Below are 22,478 nucleotides of genomic sequence, written 5' to 3' on the forward strand. Positions count from 1 at the left end.
ATTATGCTGAAACTACAAATGTACCTTTATTTACTCACTTAAAAACAATACAAATGTCAAAATCTTCATTTTTGAATAAAAAAATAAAAAAATAAATTCAACGTTTAAATTTAAATACATATTTTTTTTTAATCACTTTTGTACAATAAACAGTTTTTGTACTATGTTGGGTTCTTAATCCTGAAGCAAAACCAGTTGAGAGGCACTGATTTAATCTATTAATTTTCAAACGCGATATATCTTACAAAACATATACAAAAAAAGGACATAATAAAAATATATAGAAACTAGCCTCATTACTATAACAGAAGAAGCACCATATTAATATTATATATAATTATCCTAAAAAAACTACGAACGAATTACGGATATTCATCAATGTGGCAACAGAAGTTGCAGACGCAACATATCAGAACCCAAGGGCTGTCTGAAGGTTGCAGAAGAACTGCAGCTGCTTAAGTTATTTTAAGCTGCACTAGAGGATTCATTGCCACTGGGAGCAGCAGCTGCCATGATTAATGTTATACCGCCCTCTCATGGCAAGAGGCAATTATGGCAATGATAAAAAGCGTCGGGAACTATTATGAATCATATCACATCACATTCCCTTCTGCCTCAATGTCACCCTCTCTGGCTTCTGTGGGAGGTGCGGGACAGGAGGGTAATTGGGTAACACTAACTAATGACTCTTACGTCCGAGTCCTGACAGAGGATGCTGGGATATGACCACTGCGGATGTTTGAATGTCAGCGCTCCGCCGCACATGCTTGTGTGTGTCCGTGTGAGAGGCAATTTGAGCTGACTTGTCAGATCCTAAGTGTCTCCCTTTCCCAGGTTGCTGTGGGTTTTGCAGAGTCAGACTGGCAGAGCGCCTGGTATTCCCCAATGATTGCCATCTCGCTCTTTATTGCGTCTAAAATAAACGGCACCAGGGAACCGCAAATGCAGCATTTCAATTTTATCAGGCTATTTTTACATATCAGGTATCCCATCAGTTATTTGTTTTCCCTGGAGCTGAAAGCTTTTTCGGACCATTAAGCAACATGATGAATTGCGCATAGCAAGAGGGAAACAAATAGCAAAAGCGAATGTGTAACGGTCAGATAAGGACGTTTAATAAAGGAAAAATAATAAATTAACTGACATCAACCATATTCTTAGTTACTCTTTGTTGTGAGAAATAAACAAACGACTGGTACCACAAATGAAACCATACTGCAGACAAAACAGACAGAAACAAATAAATCAAATTTAAAAGCTACTTAAAATTGTGTCTGTTCATTTGACACCTGTAGACTTAAACTGAATGGGTGTTTGATCTCCAAGTGTTTCTAAAACATATAGACCTCCTATGACCTATCATGCATTAGTTAAACACATGGCAGATCTCTTATAATCTTACCTTTGCAAGGTCCACTAGAGAGTTTGCTTGGTCATTCAGCTTGCGTTGCTCCATTTTTACACTTCTTAATCTGAACACAAGACCATTCAGAGCCCAACAGTGGCAAGCGGTCAGTACACAAATGTTTTGAGACAGGTTGTCCATTCACAAGCCACACATTTTGGAAGCACTCCTAGAACATGCACAAGACATGAGGAGAGAATGCAGGGATTGATGGAACACTGAGGGGCATGCAAGTAAAGACTTCAGGCTGTGGGCGAGGAGGGTCACTATATTTTTCGATTTTTCCTTTGACCTCTTAAAGCAATGTCACCACAATATATGATGGGACTTACACCGTAAAATGTACTTATGTGTTGAAAAAGTACATTGAGAGATTTTCTGGTTATTAGTGAGGCAGGAATGGATGTTCCATTAGAAAGTGAGACTTATGAGTAAATTGCCAGTCAATTTTGACCAAACACTGACTGGTTGATAGAGGTGCCATGCACCTTCGAAATTTTTTTTACTTAACTTTACAAAACTTACTGAACGGACCAATCACTCCTGGTCTAAAAGGATATTTTAAGTATATTACAATATCAAAGGATTTTTCTAGGTTCAGTACAAGTTATCAACATCATCCGTGTGAACATCGCATTTACAGTAATGTACTTACAATTGAAGTCTATGGAGCAAGTCATTGTATCAGTATAAATGTTAAAATACACACTGTTTCCAAAGTGTAACCACAAGATGCTAACACGAAGCTGGTGTGATAAAATTGCTCACTAACCTTGTTTTACTAATCTTGTCTGAGAATATTCAATCGTTCATCTCCTGTCATGACCATGTAAAGCCCGTAAACACTGTAACTTGCGCATGATGAGGAATTGTTTACATACACAGAAATGACTTTGGTAATGGTGATTTAGATAACTTTACAACTCAAGTACCAAACATTTGTGTATGAAATAATTCATGTAAATGCTGATTTACAGTATTGCCCCATAGACTTTTATTATAAAGTGCATTACTATAAACAGGTCACTCTCAAGAAACCTGTCAAGAAAATGTCCTGTTCCTATTTTACTCAGAAATCAAAAGAAACAAATACAAATATAATACTTTGCATAACGAAAATTAAGCCAATTTTGTGAGCCATTAAGATTTTTTACATTGTGACATTATTTTCAAAGTAGTTAAAACACATTTTAGCCCCTGATTCTTATTAACGCAATCAAAAATAAACAGAAGAAAAAGAGAGATGGTCATTATGATATTTAAATTGTAAAGTATTTATACTGCTGCTGATTTGAATAAAATAAAATAAAATCACTGTTCAACAGCATCTTTTCTACTATAATACAATACAAGTATGCCATGTTACGGTAATGGGAATCATCTATCTTAATTGTCCTGCATATAAGCTTAATTTTCTTTGTGTGAAGTATAATTTTATATTTTTTATTGTACTGATTTGGGGTGAACTATAACCTGGGCATTTTCTTGACAGGTTTTGTGAGAATCACCCAGACACAACATTTGTTGTTGCTGTGTTTTAATTTAGATCATAACTTGAACCATGTACTGTAAGCAAACTGTGATAAACACCCTTTAAGACCTCCATACTACATCACATGGCTTTCTTTTTTTTATCCCATTTTTATCCCAATTCGGAATGCCCAATTCCCACTACTTAGTAGGTCCTCGTGGTTGCGCGGTTACTCACCTCAATCCGGGTGGCAGAGGACAAGTCTCAGTTGCGTCCGCTTCTGAGACAATCAGTCCGTGCATCTTATCGCATGGCTTGTTTTGCATGACACCGCGGAGACTCACAGCATGTGGAGGCTCATGCTACTCTCCGCGATCCACGCACAACTTATCATGCGCCCTATTGAGAGCGAGAATCACTAATCGCAGCCACGAGGAGGTTACCCCATGTGACTCTACCCTCCCTAGCAATTGGGCCAATTTGGTTGTTTAGGAGACCTGGCTGGAGTCACTCAGCACACCCTGGATTCAAACTCGCAACTCCAGGGGTGATAGTCAGCGTCAATACTCGCTGAGCTACCAAGGCCCCGATCACATGGCTTTCTAAACCAACCCATTTGCTCAAATCCATACTCCTAGCATTAATTATTAATCTCCTCCATTTAATTACGATTCTTAGGAACTACTTTTCTGCGCTATACATGAAGTGTTGTCTCCGTTCATTCTCAAGGTCATCATTGTAAACAGCACTCCTGTGAATAACACACATAAATTGCAGTTTGCATCTGGTAGGTTTCTTAACTCACAGGGGAGTAGCAACACACGAAACCCATTCTCTGTTTCGGGGGAAGAAGGGATTGAATCATAGCCTGAGATATTTGTAATCATTCATCTGAAAAAACAACATTTAGGAATTTATTGTGGAGATTGATGGATAAAGCTTTGAAATAAACTCTCTAATTAGACTGTAAGAGTTTAAAGACACCGATATGGGAGGAGAGAATATGGGCGGCCACCGGGGACTGGATGGTGATTAGCTCATATGTAGCAATTTCCGGCCAGAAAAACTGCATCAAGTGTAGTGTACAGACACAAGGGCTGCAATGCTGATGCTAACCACCAGAGGGCGCAAAAAGCACCACACAGAGGAACAGAAAAAGTTCCTGTTCTGGGGCGAATCACACTAACTGAAATAAGTCCAGGTCACATTTCTACCCAAAATCAAAAGAAAACATAAGATTTTATATTTTACAGAAAGAGAATGAAGCCTATTTTAAGCATTGTGATGTTATTTTCATGACAACTAAGCAAATTTCTCCCAAAATTCCCATTAAAGTGATGCAACCAAATGTTTTTTTTATTTTTTATGTTTTTTTACAAGTCCCGTATTTTTCACTGATGATTCTTATTTGATCCCCATTACTGTTATTAAGTAATCTGTTACCAAAAGGGTAGCTGAGATGAAATACTTTTAGGAAGTATTTAAACAGCTAATTCTTATATAGTAGCTAATAATGATGCATGTGACTTTTATGACCTTACGTTAATTGAGAGTTCATTGGAATATTTTTACTTTTAAATATTTATTTGCAAGACAATTTAAAATGAACTAGTGAAGGAAAAATTGAAAATGAAACATTTTGGAGGAAAACAATATTGAATAGATAGATGGATGATGGATAGATGGATGATGGATAGATGGATGGATGGATGGATGGATGGATGGATAAATGGACAGAAAGACAGACAGACAGGTAGAGACAGACAGATAGACAGGCAGGTAGAGACAGACAGACAGACAGATAGATAGATAGATAGACAGACAGACAGATAGATAGACAGACAGATAGATAGATTGACAGACAGATAGATAGTTAGATGTATAGACAGACAGAAAAACAGACAGACAGGTAGAGACAGACAGACAGACAGACAGACAGACAGGTAGATAGATAGATAGATAGATAGACAGACAGATAGATAGACAGACAGATAGATAGTTAGATGGATAGACAGACAGAAAAACAGACAGACAGGTAGAGACAGACAGACAGACAGACAGATAGATAGACAGACAGACAGACAGACAGATAGACAGATGGATAGACAGTTAGATAGATGGATAGACAGACAGAAAAACAGACAGACAGGTAGAGACAGACAGACAGACAGATAGATGGATGGATGGATCAGAATGAAAAGGCAGCCAGGGCAAAAATGCCACCAAAAGTTACAAAAATTCTCCCAAAATTCAAAATGTGTGGGCAAGAAATGCCCCTGTAATGGATTCCTATGTTTTGTAAAAACAATAGTCCTAAAATATAGGCTTCATTTTCTTTAAGCAAAATGTCATTATTTCTTTCATTTAAATTTTGTGGTGAAATATGACCAGACCATAATAGTCACAGCAAATTACAGGCATTTCATATACACAGAGCTAATTACTTCTCAATTCCCCATTGTTGAGATATTGTTTTGTAATAAGTATGTCTAGAGAGAATGACTCCAAGGAATTCATTTTACAGTTGGATGACCGATAGCTATTAGAGTAAGAAGATGCTTCGTTAGTGTAAAAGCTCAAATGTACACTTGGCATCCTTTTCAATCTTTTCAAATATGAAAAATCGCTTTTCAAAAGAATCTAGTCTATTTTGGGGGGCCTTGCATCACATTTCTATATATATTGCGTTAATGATACAGCAGTGACATGCATTTGGCAAATGGCCAGTATTGACGTCCAAAGCTGGGTGCATTAGAAAAACATGGTACATGATGCATATGACATAGATAGTTTACCCATAAAAGAAAATTGTGTCATAATTTTCACACCCTCATGTCGTTCCAAACCCATATGATTTTGGAACATAACATTTGCTTTTTACAGCATAAGGATGAATAAATGTTTACATAATTTTTATTTCTGGGTGAATTATCCCCTTAACCAAGCTTCTTTCATAGGGCCTGTATCTGTTTACTATATTGTTTGTTTGTGTTTGGTGAACATAAGCTTCTGCTAAAACAAGTGCATTTTGGGATAAAGTTGTACACAGGCTCCCTGAGGCATCTGCTGACCTTCTCGTCTGAGAGCTTTTGCCCGTTTGTACAACCACAAACTGAGTCACTGAACTAAGTGGTGTCACCTCCAGCTTGCTTCTGTTTCGCTGTGTGCATTTGCGTGTGCATTTGCGTGTGCAGTCTGATTTACCACATGCTGGTCTGGACTGCAGTAAAAACATTAAAGGGATAGTTTACACACACACACACACACAAACATAATGTACTCATCATCATGTTGTTCCAAACCCCTATGACTTTCTTATGTAGAACACAAAAGGAGAAGTTTAACAGAATGTTCATGCTGCTCTGTACTACTCAATGAATGTGAACGGTGACCAGGGGCTTTCAAGCTTCAAAGATGACAAAAAGCACCATAAAGTACCATGGAAGTAGTCCTATGACTTTTGCACTATATTCAACATCTTCTGAAGCCATATGATAGCTTTGTGTGAGGAAAGACAAAAATGTAAGTCGCTATTGAGAGATAATCTTCTCTTTCGATGCAGCTCTCAAATCTCATTCACGTTAGCACATATTCAAATATGGCACATCATAACAAATGTCACTGGTTCACATTTGTCTCTTAACCTATTATAAGTTTTGATTTTAAGCTTTTCAGTGGATAACGACTTACATTTTGGTCTGCTCCGCACACAAAGCTATAACATGGCTTGATATGGCACCAGGTCACCATTTATATTCATTGTATGGAAAAGATCAGAGTGAACATCCTGACTAACATCTCCATTTGGGTTTGGAACAACATAAGGATGAGTAAATGATGACAGAACTTTTATTTTTGGTTGAACTGTCTATTTCAATTGTTCTGCTTAAGCAAACTTTATGCCTCTACGCCTAGCCGCATAAGCTTCAGGAAGTAATTCGGTATGCTGAAATGCTACAGTTGACTGCACACGGCGAAGATTTGGGGACATGTCTGTGTCGACTGGCGAATTTCAGCAGCTTTGGTGATCCTCGTAATGTCTCCACTGTTACCGGTCATCCAAGTGGGAAATGAAGGGATGGTGGAGGGGTGTTTGGGAGGGGGGTATGCAGAGACAAAAGTTTTTCCAACTCAGGATCAACTCAGGTTCCATGAGCCCAAAGATATTTACAGCCATATGAGACAGACTTGAGAAACTGAACATAAATTAAACACTTAGTGGAGTGTCTAGACATTATCTTTTGATTCATGGAAGCAAAGTAAAGTTTTTAATCAGTTGCTGTCTGATTAAAGGTCTCAAATCATCACATTCATGCAACAATGGAAGGCAAAACACCCTCTGTTATTAATAACTGAAATTCATTTGATAAAATTGTAATGTACAGCTGGTTATATCTGGTTCGCTTTGTGTCAGTGCTGGTTTTATGATGGTGCAACTGAGAAGTGTGAACTCTAAAATGCTTAATTAGTGAATCTCACGAAATCATGTCAACTTTTAACCCAAAATAAAAAAATATATATATTTTGCATCTATACACTTAAACCTATTTTTAGAACCATTAACATTTGTTTACATTGAAGTGAGAGTTTCATGACAATTAAACACATTTCCCCACAAATTCTCATTACCGTAAAGTAATTGGATGTTTTAATATTGAGTTTTTTTTTTGTAATTCCCATTATTCTCAATTGTTGTTGACTATTTTTTCCCTGTAGATCATTCTAATACAGTGATTTTTTTAAGATCAGCATAAATTAAATGTAGTACAACAAATACTACCATGATGTATTTTTTAATCTTAATAATAATTATTCATAATTTAATCATCTTTTTTGCTTTACAGTAGTTTTTTTTTTTTTTTGCATTATGTGGATAAAATGAGTTTAAGTGTCATGAAAATAATTTCACAATGCAAAAAATCTTTACAATAAGGTTATATTTGTTACCATTAATACATGTATTAGATATCATGAACTAACAATGAAAAATATTGTTTTACAACATTTATTAATCTTTGTTAATTAACTAATTATGTTAATTTATACATAAATTGTTCATTGTTATTTCATGTTAGTTCATAACTCATAAACTAATGTTAACTTATAAAACTTCTGATGTTAAAATGTATAAAAGTATGTGTTGAAATGAATTATAATCAAGATTAATAAGTGCTGAAAAGGTGTTCTTTCTCAGTCCAAGTTAACTAATGTAGTTTACCCATGTTTATGAATATAACCATATTGAAAAGTGTTACCAAAATCATACTGGTCCTTAAAATAAGCTTCATTTTATTAAGCGAAATAAAAATAATCTTTTTGGGTTTTTTTATTTTCTTTATATTTTGGGGTGAAATATGACCCGTACAGGTTTTTGACAGGTTTTGTGAGATTCAACCAAACAGCGACTGTGCAAACAGGTCAGAAATGTAATTAATATACTTCATTGTCTCTGATGGAGGTACTGTAATTAATTGTAATAAAGAGAAGCTAACAGTTGTTTTCAAAGTATGAGTAACTACAATATTAAACTTAAAAAAGTTTTTTAAGGATGAATTTCATTTATCAAATGAGGGCTTGACATGTTTTTCTGCTCAGTTCATTTTACAGAAATACAAGCTCTCATTTGCATGCACACAACAGATCTATATCTAAAGGTGAGGCAAAGACTTACTTCCGAGCTCTATTTCATTGTGTTGACACAAAACAGGAAAAAAGAAGCATAAAATTGATAAAAGGAATTATCACAACAGTTAAAATGTGGCATGATTATTCTGTCACAGATCTCCCCTGCAACCCTCATCAGTCATCTGATGAACACATTTTATGTTGATGTTCCCAAACCACCAACACACGTCCTTCCTACACAACACCATCCACCCTACTTGCCATTCTGGTCTTCTGCTGCCTTCAAGTCATGTTGAAATGATCGTATCTAGGAGATGAGTGCACATGAAAGCCATTACAATGTCAAAATTATCAGTGGGAAACTGAATTTTCTTTGAGAGCTGACGTCCTGTGTTAGTGGCATGTCAATTCAAGAATCACTGCAGAAGCTAATTGGTATTGATCATAATAAGTTGTAATTGTGAATGCTGACTGTACAGTTTAGTTTGTGTGCATTTTGTGCACTGATGATGAAGAACAGCAATAAAGCTTGCCGGAAAACACTCATTTAGCAAGTTTATGAGCTGACAGGCTTGCGTGACAAATCTACATTTCCTTTCATTCTCTGTGTCAGAATGAAAATTAAAAAATACACAGATAAAGAATCAGTTACACACCATATGCTCATTCTTTGCTTTTGTAAAAGATAAAAAGAAATATGAAATTGTCCATCCAAACGTCTTTTGTATTACAACCAAAATCACTTGCGGGCACATCCATTAGTAATTAAGACTTCTGAATTCTCAAGTAGGAACTTTCCAAGAGGACAAACGCAATTGCAAATGGTAGGTCTTGACTGGTCCAGCATCGATTTTTCCAGCTCTTGTGACTGGTCACGACTTCACTGGCTTCATTCAGCTTACAAGTACAAATATTTACTGTACAAGTTCTCAAATTCAAATCTACAAGCTCTTTAGTTTTGCTGCATTTTTACATTCATTCAAAATCCACTATTGGTCGACCTCTACTTGCCAATAACATTCACTAATTACTCATCTTCTTCCTTATTGTTGGAACTCGTCAGATTGTGTCTCGCTCTCTGTGACCTTCACTACATGCCAGATGTGGTATGTGTCAGTGTTGTGCCGCTCGGTTAGCTAACAGCATGTTGACCCCAGTGTGCTTATCCCACAGACCCTGCTGATAATTAAAGCAGAGGACCGGTGGCACACCAGATGGTGCATGGGATGCTGTGCATAAGCTTGAGTTACAGCTGGCACCACCCACCCAACCACCCCTCCTCCTCGCATCAGTAGTGAAATCATTCTGCGTTCTGCAGAACCATGTGTGTCCCCAACACAGCCACAAGGGGCCAAATAAGGATGACTGGGAATGGAAAGATTTGGTGAAAAAAATAAAATATGATATATTAACAGTACAGGTAAACTCAGTAATTGTTTTGCTAATTGTTAAACTTTTAAAGAGAATGAAATAGTGATCGTAGGATAATATAAAAAAAAAACATAAAATTATATAATTATGTATAGTCATATCAGTTTAGAGAAAAAGCTGCTTTATTCTACATATGGTGCTGAGAGCACATTCATGAGCAGCGCCCTGCTGAAATCATATGATCAGCACAATATTACTCGCTTTCTCAATAATCCCATGTAACTGGACGCTTTAACTCGCAGAATAAATTAATCATGGCTGACTGCGAACCACGCATTTTTGCATAAATGGTTTGCAAACAGTAACTGGGAACTTCTGTTTTCACGTGATGATGCATCTACACCACTAGGTGTCACCACAACATAAACGAGAATATTGAAGTATAGGTCTCTGCGGAACAAATCGGGATAGGTGTTATTCAAATCGGGATAGGTGTTATTCAGATCGGGATAGGTGTTATTCAGATCGGGATAGGTGTTATTCAGATCGGGATAGGTGTTATTCAACTATCCAATGAAAGTAGGGAATCTCATGTAGTGATCAGTAGGCGTTTCCAAACCAGGATGGGTGTTTCTGAACTATCCAATGAAAGAATAGAATCTCAATGTAGTAGGCAAATCGTGTAAGCAGTTGAAAAACGCCCATCCCGGTTTGAAAACGCCCACTGATTGGTAAACGCCTATTTTTGTTCTGCAGAGACACAAGTATCAGAATATTACTGAGTACACCTTTAAAGTTGCAGAACCATTTTTTTTTTATTCTGCGCGACGTGTGGCACTTGCGTATGTTATGCACCAAATCACGCTTCCCAGGGCAACACAGGCCCCATTTACAGCTGATATTAAAATGCATTTTGGGTGATCTGTTTGAAACGGGACGACGCTAAAGACAGGTGTAAACGGGGTCTAAAACATTTTGAGATTTCAACCTCATTCGGAGATGGTCGAATGTGGTCGAAATCAGATGTGACCGTATTGGACTTGTGGTGTAAAAATGCTCATCCGTTCAAATGCATTCGAACAGCAGCAAAGCACCGCCTACTCACCTGTCAATCAACAGATGCGCTAAATCGAGAGTTTAAACTTTGCCGGTTAGGGGTGGTTTTAATAAGGAAAAACTGTCCAATCGGAAAATTTAAAAAAGTGAAAACCTTTACATACACAAGAACTTTAAGGAACTTCTTAAGTGTGCCTGATATCAGCATAATGTTAACATGGACAAGAACAAGGAATAAACAAAATATTAACCTTTTCAAAGTTTTGCCGCAGTTTGTCCAACTCCATGTTTAATAAAGCAGTTTTTATTAGGCTACTGATATGTTTGGTTTCTTATGTGAGTATGATTTTAAACAAATTATTATTCCTTTCTTATATTGTGTATGTGCTCACTCTGGTTTACTAAATAAAAAAAATCCGCTTGCATAAGTGAACGCTCAGTCCAATCCGGCCCGCAACCAAAAATTTGTTTGACGCTCCTGCTGTAGATGTTATCTGCCCATTCCCAAAACCACTGGCAGTCTTGCAGGTGCGAGTCACCTTGATCATGATGTGCCATCATCATCGCCCTGTCGACAGCGCATATGCACCTTACCTCTCTGTTCTTATCGCAGTCCAGCACCTGCATCCACAGCAGAGGACAAAAAGACCTCCAACTAGTTAAAAAACAAAACAAAAGGTACCCTACCTTATTTCCTGTGTGGCCATGCAAGATGTGTAGGACATCTAAAACTTACCTTGGCCTGAAGATGGCCTGAAGATAATTTCATGCCATCAACTCGCTATATTAGACTCACTATTCTAGACTGGGTGCTGGCCTAATGTGTGATAAGAACTGCCTTGATTAGTAGAAATCGATCCTAGTTGTCCTCATTATGCAAAATACAATGACTTCAGTGTGAAAGGACACACACGGGACCATTAGTGAAGATAGAGCAAACTGGGAGGTTTCAGATATGGCTTGCAACGACAGCTTTCTGTAGACTCTACTGCTACGCTCAATTGAGAGTCTTTATGGGTTTGGAACACGGCCAAGTGCTCTTAAAACAAAAGACATTGAACGGAAACACTGGAAGCAAATTATAGTAGCAGATACCTATACGGGCCGAATGCTCACCTGACCACCAGTATTGATTCACAGTCATAGTCTAAATGAAAGCATGCACACATATAACTATAAGGACATACATGACCACACACCAGCGTTTCTCCTGCATTACTGCTGAATCTATTGCAGGACTGCCACATTTTTTACAATAGTTTTTTTTTGAGTTAACAGACTGAATGTGACGAGATAAAAAGACTTGTTAATGCGGAATAATGGCAAAATACACATATTATAATGATTTGTCTCCGCTTGTTCAAACAAGCATGACTAGTTTAGTCCAATTCACAAACAAATGATTGTTATGAACTGGTTCTTTTAATGAATCGCTCAAAAAGACTCATAAATGCACAAGTTATCAGTCTAACGAATCCTTCACTTAATTAACCCACTGAATTAGAATTAAAGTCTGACTAACTAAACCGCAAGTCGGTAGCACTTTATTTTACAGTACTACATTTACTTACTATATAATTACAACAACTACAGTAATTATAAGGTACTAACCCTAAACCTAACCTCAACCCTAACCTTAACCCATATTAAGTACATGTAGTTACCTAATTTTACTCAGAAAGTACACTGTAAGTATACTGAAAGTACACATACTGTAAAATAAAATGCAATCCGGAATTCTTTCAATTGTGTCTGACAATTGTGGTGGTTGCTAGGTCATCTGAGTAGTTGTTGAAATGTTGCTAAATGGTTGCAAGGGGACTCTGGGTGGTTGCTAGGATGTTGCTAGGCGATAGCTTGACAGTTGCTAGTGCATTCTGCATGGTTGCAAGGATATTGCTAAGTGGTATCTAGGTTGTTCTGGGTAGTTGCTAGGTGGTTGCTAAGCATTTGTACAGTTGTCTGAGTGATTGCTAGAACATTGCTAAGTGGTTGCTAGGGCATTCTGAGTGGCTACTAGAATGTTGCTAGTTGGTTGCTAGGGGACTCTGTGTTGTTGCTAGGACATTGCTAGGTGGCTGTTAAGCGTGTGTAGGGCTGTCTAAGTGATTGCAAGGGCATTCTGTGTGGTTGCTAGTACGTTGCAAGGTGTCAGCTATTTGCTAGAGCATTCAGGGTGATTGCTAGAATACTGCTTGGTGGTTGCTAGGGCAATCGGAGTAGATGCTAAAATGTAACTAGGTGGTTGCTAGGGGACTCTGGATGGTTGCCAAGACATTGATAGGTGGTAGCTAGCCAGTTGCAAGTGCATTCTTGGTTGTTGCAAAGATATTGCTAGGTAGTTGCTAGGGTGTTCTGGGTAGTCGTCACAACATTGCTAGGTGGTTTCCCCATTCTGGATGGTTTCTGGAATGTTGCTAGGTGGTCGCTAGGCAGTTGCTAGTGCATTCTGGGTGGTTGCTAGGATATTGAAAGGTGGTTGCTAGGGTGTTCCTGGTAGTTACTAGAACATTGCAAGGTGGTTCCTAAGCATTCCTAGGGCTGTCTTATTGATTGCTAAAACATTGTTAGGGCATTCCTGGTGGTTGCTAGGTGTTTACTAGGGGATTATGGGTGGTTGCTAGGGCATTTCGGGTGGTTGCTAGGTAATTGCTTACTGGCCCACCCCCAATATTCTGGTCCCTTGATATGGCTTGGTAGTTCAAAATACATCTTTGATACACAAGATTTGGAACAGAGCTTTGCTTTAAATTATATGCTTTTTAGTTTTAATTCAAATTAAACTGTAAATTAAATTCTTAAATATTTTACAAAATAGTATTGATTTTGTTTATATATATTAAGGATCAATTATGGGAGGGGATACAACAGAGGTGAACGGGGACTCCCCTGCTGCAAAAATAGAATTCTGTAGACTGCCACACACTAACGATATTACACAGACTGCAGTCCAATAACGAGTGAGCCAAGAGCAATGTGACCATTAATCTCGCGGTGTCATGTGTGAGCAGTGGTCTATGGTTTATGCGCCCTGACTGAACATTAGCTAGCTCTCCTGTATTCCCAACCTCACTGCTCGAAGCAACCACAGACCATTTTCTTTCAGCTCAGCGCCTATAAAAAGAACGAGAACACTGTGTGATGTTACCTGTGGTGTTATTAGTTGTGATGTAGCACGTAAACCAAAGCCCAGAGGCGTCCGATTTCATCTTGTGGCGTATGTGAAACCGAGTATATCAATCATAATGTTTAAATTACACTTTCAACTTTACATAATGAATCAGGGCAGGGTGATTGAGAATCACGAAAAATAAAATAAGAGTGCTGTTCTCACAGCCACAATTCTGAATATTTTTTTTTAATGCTTTGCTAAGTGGTTGCTAGGGTGTTCTGGGTGGTTGTGGAGACATTTCTGGCAGTACTTGCCTTAGCAAGCATCACTAATGAAACATAAATGAATACAAAGGAAATCTGTTGACTTTCTCTCAACCTTACATTATTGATTTTCATTATTTTGATTTAGCTAATTATGCTGAAAATAATGTCCATCAATAATGAATATTTGTCTGCATGAGCACGGCGATTTTGCTAATTATAAAAGATCGGCGCAGAGAAATAAACATGACAGACTAAATATTCTCATCTAAACGCATTAAATGTGTCCCCTCAAGCTCAAAATTGCAAACATGCATTTAAAGGCAAAACAGCGCACATCTTATAGCTTAAATGTCCAGTGTTTCCTTTGTAGCTAGTGTTGAAGTGGATGCAATGCTAATGTAACAGAGTGGATGAAAAGTGGGACAGAGTGATGAATAAAGTTTAAATGAGGAGAGAAAAGAAAGAAAGGCGGAAGTCTAGACAGAAGTCTAAAATGAAAGGCGGTGAAACTCGTCCCCTGACACCTTCATGAATACTGAAACAGAGTAAAGGACGATAGGATGTGCTCTCCACATCCGTCATGGTTTCCAGTTGCTTTAGAGATGCTCCTTATTCAATATTAGCTTACATGGCTCACAATTACAGCGTTAGCTGTGGACTTCAAAGCTACCTCACTGCTTTGCTGTTGCTGTGAGATACAGACATAACTTGAGTGAAATTAAAGAAATATTTTAATAGGTCTGTCTCAAGAATATATATATATATAAATTACTGTTTGCTATTTCACAGGTGGCCGTTTGTAACATTTTCTGCAACGTTTCGTAGGGGTACACAATTGTTCAAAAATATTATTGAGATTACTATTACGGCTGCCGCAATAAACAAATTGTGAAAAGTGTTGATTACAGCATTCCATTTACAGCTACTCCTGCTGCATTCAAATGTAATTTTTACAATGTGCATAGTTTGAGCATAGTAACCAATTGTGTGCATGAATGCAATGATGAATCGAGGCGTTTAAATCAGTAATGGGGTGATTTTCACGAAACTTGTCAAAAAAATGTCCTGCTCCTGTTTTACTCCAAAATAAAAAGAAGCACATAAGAAATAATATTTTGCATTTAGAAAATGAAGCCTATTTTCAGGGCTATTAAGACTTTATTATGACATTACTTTCATGACAGTTACACACATTTTACCCTAAATTTCTTATTACTGCAACGCCAAAAAAGATGGTCATTATAATATTTTCATTACCGCAAAGTGAAAAAATTAAAATAAAAATGTAAATTGTAGCACTCCTTTGGCACAGTCTTTCATTTTAAAAAAATTACAATTAGTAAAAAATTACTGATACATTAATGAGAAATTATTAAATACAAAATAAAGTAAAACACATTACGATAATGAGAATTAGGGGTAAATGTGCTTGAAAAGTGTCCTGAAAATAATGTTACAATGGAAAAAGTCCAAAATGTAGGTATAATTTTCTTTATGCAAAATATAATTTAATCTTTATTTTTTTATTGATTTGGGTTTAAATATGAAAAACATTTTCTTGACAGGTTTTGTGAGAATCAACCAATAACAACCTGTGCTAACAGATTTAAACAGGTTCAGTGATTATACTTGGGATGGGAGCAAACTAGTATTGTCGCATAATGTATTGTTTCGCCTAATGTTTTGCATTGTATTGCAGAGAAAATACATTTTCTTCTATGGACACAAGGTAAAGTGCTTTATAACCCAACATTACAAGAGTCAGTCATCTCAGAGAGTGGATGAAAATAAAACAAACCGAAAGAAATTACACACCCATGAGGGTTTCAACTGAAAGGAGGTGGCTTTATAACCATTTTGCCAAATAATCAGTCACTGGAAAACACATTTACAGGGCACTTACTTTCTCTTTTACATGCCCCATAAATACCAAGACTGATGGGGACAAGGCAAGTGTTCTCACTAGTGCCTGACTTAGAGCTGAATTAACCATAATGGAAGATTTATTTTGCACAAGCTTCAATCCAAAAACCAACACTAAATATCTAAAGTAACCAACTGTACAAATGGATTTAACCATCCAAACTTGAGAAAAATTAATAGCTCAACAACAGCTCCTACATTGGGCTACAGGTGTCAAACAATTCAGAGCTCAAACCGTTTAATGCTCACCACAAAAACGGACACAGACATAAAGGGGGTGAGTCGGGTCTTCATGGGTGTGACTTACTGGTGAATGGCTTGAAGGAACTTGCGCTGATGTTTCCTGACTTTGGCGTGGTCCATCTTCCTCACCAGCTTGGTGTTTTTATAAATGAGCCACGTCTCCCTGAGTACATTAGCAGCTGTGTTTTTCACCTGCGAGAGTGTAGGCATAAAAAAATTAAGTGATTGTGAGGTCTCCTGGATCTCATTCTTTGAACATGGTTTACATGGTTTGCGGGAAATATTTGAGGATAACTTAGCATAAATTTGGGATATGTACTGGAATACAGTTGTTACCCTGCCAACAAGCAAGTGTTAGATGTCGGATTGTTGCTGTCTTAACGCACATGATTTAGTCAAGTAGTACATTTTTGTGGGTCAACATCCTTTGTTGGTCCTGGAACAACATTCTTATCAACCTTACATTGTAACCATAACCTACCCCTTAAATTTAGAGAAGAATAACTAGTTGATGAGAATGCCCCTAACACCAGCCTTAAAGTAAAATCAAAACTGACACGTTACGTTCCTTATTTACTAAGGCTGTTAATGTGTTAATTTTGTGTGATTTTTTTTTTTTTTTAAATATGTTTTAAAGAATTAACACAATTAATCCTGCCCCTGACCATACGTAAATTCCATAATAAGGAATTTTTCTAATGGAGGAATTCAAGCTTGAAGTACCACCTCCATGTTTTTGCGACACGCAGTCAGCAGGAGGCAGTCAGCGCAGCTCCAGCTGTACAGGCAACGCAGAGCTGCAGAGGCAACAACTGACAGCTGTTCAAAGACATCTGGGCGGAGCAGAGTCCAAGCATCTCGAAGTACGTTTTTTTAAGTTTCATACTACATTTAATTTGACACAGAGTCAGAAAAACGCAACATTTATGGCTAGACACAGCAAAAACCAGTAAAACACAACGCAACCACAGTGAGATGCTCTGCAAGCGTCCATCTGATGCCTGTATAGACCGAATGCAGGAAAGCATCCTGTGAGAACAGCCCAAGTCTACAGATTGACAAACCCAATTACAAAATTGATTGCTGTGAACCATGTTGTGAACTATGTTCAGTGATATGTAAAACAAAACTGTTTCACTGTTGCCCACGGCAGGCAAAGGCCCAAAGGAAAATCGAATTGCAATATTCAAGTATTATTTTTACCAGCTGAACGAGTACTTGATTATTCATGATTATTCATGCACATCCCTACTTTAAATTATTTGAATTCATATTTCTATTACATATTTTATTTATAGGCTAATTATTTTGATTATTATATACTGAATTATCTCTATTTGGGGGCCTATTTCAACAAAAATTGATGTATAGTATGTCCCATTAAGGAAGTAAAATAGATAGCAAATACTGTTTCGTGTTGACTTTAAAGCTAACACTTAAATCTGATTGGTTGATGTTAACGTCATGGATGCGTAAACTTTAAAATGTTCTTAAGAAGAAAAACATTGTCTATTTGTGCTAAGTTTAAGCCACTTCGAAGAATGAGACCCAGATATTTCAAACAAGTCGATGTGATAAACCTCTTATGACATTATTTTTTGGTGATATTCCCACTAAAAAAACATTTGAAAATCAAACACTAAACAAAATATTTATACCCTAAAAATATACTGTTTACCAGTCCCAAAACACTTCTCTGTAAGCAGGGTGTCACATTAATGAATTCACATGCTTTTTGTTTACTGTTAATAGATGCACCTGAGCATAGACCTTACTTTCCACTTTGCATAAGCTGGATGTTATTTTCACGGTTTTACAGAGATTAAGAAAAACTGACTTAACAACGCCGTGAGGCTCAGACTCGGGAGTTCAAACTTACCCTTTTTGTCAGCTGGGTGTCCATCATAAAGTTATGTACATGTTTTTCAGCTTTGGTTAATTCCAGTTTTTTTGCGACCACAGCGACCACCAAAGCAGTGCATCCGGCACCCTGAAAAAAACAAAAACACACCAAACGCATTTCTATAATCAGCCTTGAAGGAACTGTTAAAATGAAACCTAAAAATTAAAATTGTCTCATTACTATTGACCCAAATGACTTCTTTCTTCCTTGGAATACAAAAGGAGATATTGTTTGCATCAGTCACCATTCACTTTTTTTCCCATACAGAAGAAAATAGATCATATGGGTTTGTAGTGACACGAAGGTGAGAAAATAATAACATCATTTTTTTTTTTTGGGTGAACTATCCATTTGAGTTTTAGGTCTAAAACATGCAACCAACCTAGTCTCATAGAACTAACATACTATAGAGTTTTACGTCCCACGTTCTGCATTTCGCCGCAGTTTCCTGGTGAAATGAACACTAGAGGCACTACAACAACTGTGCGTTTTATTCACTTTCACACAAATCACAACGGCTGATTATCACTTTACAAACACTTATTTTTATCACTATTACTAACACACTGCTACGTTATGATATCGAAACACTTTTACTGTAACGCATTTTAATTACATTTTAATGCTTGTATTACAGACCCACCTACATTTACAAACTTATTCCAACATGATTCGCTCACACGGTTGCTCTCCTGATCGAGTGTTCGACTTTGAACTTGGAGGTCTGCGGTTCTAGCCCAGCCAAACCCACAAGCTGACACGTGAGACCAAAGTGTCATGACCTGTTCATTTCGCATTTTGTTTTTTGGACATTATCGGTTAGATTTAGGCGTTGGTAAAGGGTAAAGAGGTCTGTTTTTTTCTACCTCTCATTTGATTTTAGATTATATTGTTTACATTTAGGTTGAAGTTTTAGGTTAGGGAGTTACTTTTACACATTAAAACCTCCATCTAATATTCACAGTAAAAACATTGTCTGATTATGACACCATTTCACTCACTTTTGGTGCCCCCCGCTGGACATTGGGAAACTGCAGCAAAACGTGTAATAAGGTACGTAATTATGTTTTGCAAAAATGCTGCCACAGTCATGTAATGTTCATGAGATCAGGCTGCATACGACACTGAAATACGACTCTTACCATAATGCCAGTAAGGAGACAGACTCCTTTCCCACAGTACGTGTTGGGGACCATATCCCCATATCCAATGGTTAGAAAAGTTATTGAGATCAACCACATGGCTCCAAGAAAGTTGCTGGTTACATCTATGTTGTCATGGTATCTAATAAAAGAAAGCAGTAAAATGACACATAAGAAAAACATTATATAATCTAAAATTACTCTACATACACCCATGATTGAATTATGTGTAGAAGGTAGTCAATCAGGCATAAACAGTTTGCTAATTTGTCTCACATTATACTTTTAAGTAGTTTTCACTTCACTCTGAGTAGCTCAAGAACATGTTGTTGTTGTTGTAAACTAATACTTAATTGGCTAATTGAGGAATCTAGCTGACTTGGGACACAATTGACTTAGTTTCCAAGTCTATTTAACTGCTGTTTAAAAGGTTAAAAAGCACACACAGGGGGCCTCCAGGTCTGCAGCGTGAGAGATTTGATACTCTATAAGGTTTAACTGGTTGAGAGAAAAGCAGAGTATCATTTTTCTCTCTGTAATAATGTGTTTTGATACTTTGGTACCTGTGGATTGAAAATTACATTTAACCACAACATCAACTCACCTTATTTTTATATTTGTAAAAATACTTCAACATATAACAACCAGCTTATTACTTAATTACACAGTATCAACATACACAAATACAGTGGGCCCAAAAAAGTATTTGGACACTTTAAGGAATGTTCTGGGTTTAATACAAGTTAATTTTTTACTTATCCTTTGTTTAATTAAAAAACAAGCAAAACTTGTAGTTACAGTAAGGCACTTACTATAGCAGTGAATGGGGCCAGTCCATAAAAGTAATTTTATTATGGGGGCCAGTCCATTTTAAAAGTAAAGCCACAACCCACAAGACATAAACATCATACATGTTAAAATGATTTTAGTGTGATAAAATTGCTTACAGTGTTTACCAGCGTATAGTTTTGAAACAATGTTTCTTTTAGCATACTGGTCCCATTTACTTTCAATATAAGTGGTTTACTGTAACCATGATATTTTATTTTAATGGCATTCATACATTTTTAAGTGTGGCTTAAGTGTCTAAATACTTTTTTGGGCCATTGTATTGTATTTGCATTGATTGGATCTTGGAGCTGGTCTCCTAAGAGGCTTTTAGTTTCTTCCTTTTAAGTAAACCAAAAAAGTGGGCCACCTTTCGCATGCCCTCACAGTCCAGGCGGCGATGATCCACAGGGAAATGGTGAACACCAGCAGCACTGTGCCGGGACAAATAGTCATGAGGGTCTTCATGACAAAACGTGTGTTAAAGTTTATCTTGTTGAGAGCACCGATACTGCGAGAAGAAGCATCTGTAAAGAGTTTGCTATGAAGCAACATGACCCGAGCGATGAGGTACAGACGGAGGAACATGGGAATGGACAGGATGATATCCACATCAGCGTCCGTCTTGGATGGCGCGTAGGAAAAGGCTAGCCGTGCCGTCCACGTGAAGGTGTAGTTGCCGGGAATGGGGTGTATGGCGCACACCAGGATCTCCAGGCAGATGAAGAAGATGCGCTCGTAGGTCATGGCTATCCTCCAGTCGTCTGCGCCGTTGTCCACCATGAACAACTATTTAAAGACAAAGAAAAAGAAAAAGAGCTTTAGTCAGAATTTCCACAAATAGGGAACAAAGTAGGAACTGAAACTATTACAAATATTTGTATTCTTTTATAGCAAATTGTCAGTAAAAGGAGGTGCTTAACCTTCAAAAAAATGTGATCGTCACACTCGAGATTTTTAACATTTATTTTAATAGTTATTTTACATTTTTGAGGGTTGCAATTTTTTTTAACTCTGTTACCAAAATTTTAGGCATGCTTAAATATAGTTTAAAACCCTTATTTGTGTGATTGTTTTATGTTTAGCATGAAACATTCAATAAACTTTTTTAATTTTGACCAATGAACAAAATTTATGAAATACTCATAAAAAAATAAATACCAGAATGGGTAAATGTTTTTCAGATTTAGCCTAAATTAACCTATAATTTCATTTAGTAGTAGCTTGCTAGTTTAGGAACAAATGTTGGTTTATATATTGATAAATTTTATTTCCAATATTTTTTATGTGAATAAATAAATGTATACAAATACATTGGTAATATGGTTGAATGGTTAAGCTTGCTTGATGAATGCATTCAACACTTCAATTTATGTAAAAATAAATAAGTTGTAAAATTAGTTTGAAATTGATTAATTAAAAATAAAATGTGTTCTTAAATTCTTTTATGAGGGAATGAACTACTCATCCCATAAATCATTACGAATGATCAGCATTTCCCTTAGGATTTTTTCCAGCAGCGGTGCTGTTATGGGTTATTCATGTTCGCCTTGTCATGTGTGAGTGTTTATTATTTACTGGGAGCTTTTGATACTTGAAGGGCTTTAAAAAAAAGTCTACAAAAACATGTTAACTGAAGCACAAGCACACAAAAATTCACATTTTTGAATTTTAGAAATAAAGAACAAAAAAATCTGTTGAAACTGATAAAGTCAATTGCATACAGTTTGAACGTAAAAGCATCATATTTGTCTACTCCTACAAACATGTACCATGGCAACCATAGTTGTCAAACTATGCCAAAAAAAAAACAAAACAAAAAACATGGCGACTTCAATTATTGTTAATCAAATAAAATATTTAGTTTTAGTTTTATTAATAAACTAAAACTTTAAACTTTATTAATAATATACAGAACTGTGCAAAAGTCTTAGGCACATAAGTTTCACAAAAGCATTTGTCTTAAGATGGTTATTTATATCTTTAGTGTGTCAATAGAAAATATAAATGTTAGACTCCCAAACATTACTATTGCAAATAGAAAGGATTACAATAGAAGAACAGGGAGCCCTGCAACAGATGTCATGGCCTCCACAGAGCCCCCCACTGAACATCGTGTCTGTCTGGGATTAC

General features: G+C 36.8%; 1 protein-coding gene across 3 annotated transcripts in view; it reads right to left on the reverse strand.

Annotated features, from left to right (window-relative positions):
• The window catches only part of kcnn2 (potassium calcium-activated channel subfamily N member 2), a 46,221-nt gene that overhangs the window by 3,718 nt on the left and 20,025 nt on the right, over positions 1-22,478 (reverse strand). Inside the window, exons 3-8 of one of the 3 annotated variants that reach the window (XM_051684147.1) lie at positions 20,716-21,134; positions 19,518-19,659; positions 18,352-18,462; positions 16,537-16,664; positions 8,545-8,556; positions 1,403-1,505 (exon numbers count right to left, since the gene is read on the reverse strand). In XM_051684147.1, the coding sequence (XP_051540107.1) occupies positions 1,403-1,505; positions 8,545-8,556; positions 16,537-16,664; positions 18,352-18,462; positions 19,518-19,659; positions 20,716-21,134 (915 nt within the window). Of the gene's footprint in view, positions 1-1,402; positions 1,575-8,544; positions 8,557-16,536; positions 16,665-18,351; positions 18,463-19,517; positions 19,660-20,715; positions 21,135-22,478 lie in introns of those variants that run through there. The other 2 variants (XM_051684146.1, XM_051684145.1) reach the window with 2 other exon arrangements.

The sequence above is a fragment of the Myxocyprinus asiaticus genome, chromosome 42, assembly GCF_019703515.2.
Source record: "Myxocyprinus asiaticus isolate MX2 ecotype Aquarium Trade chromosome 42, UBuf_Myxa_2, whole genome shotgun sequence".
In the NCBI taxonomy this organism is placed as follows: domain Eukaryota; kingdom Metazoa; phylum Chordata; class Actinopteri; order Cypriniformes; family Catostomidae; genus Myxocyprinus; species Myxocyprinus asiaticus.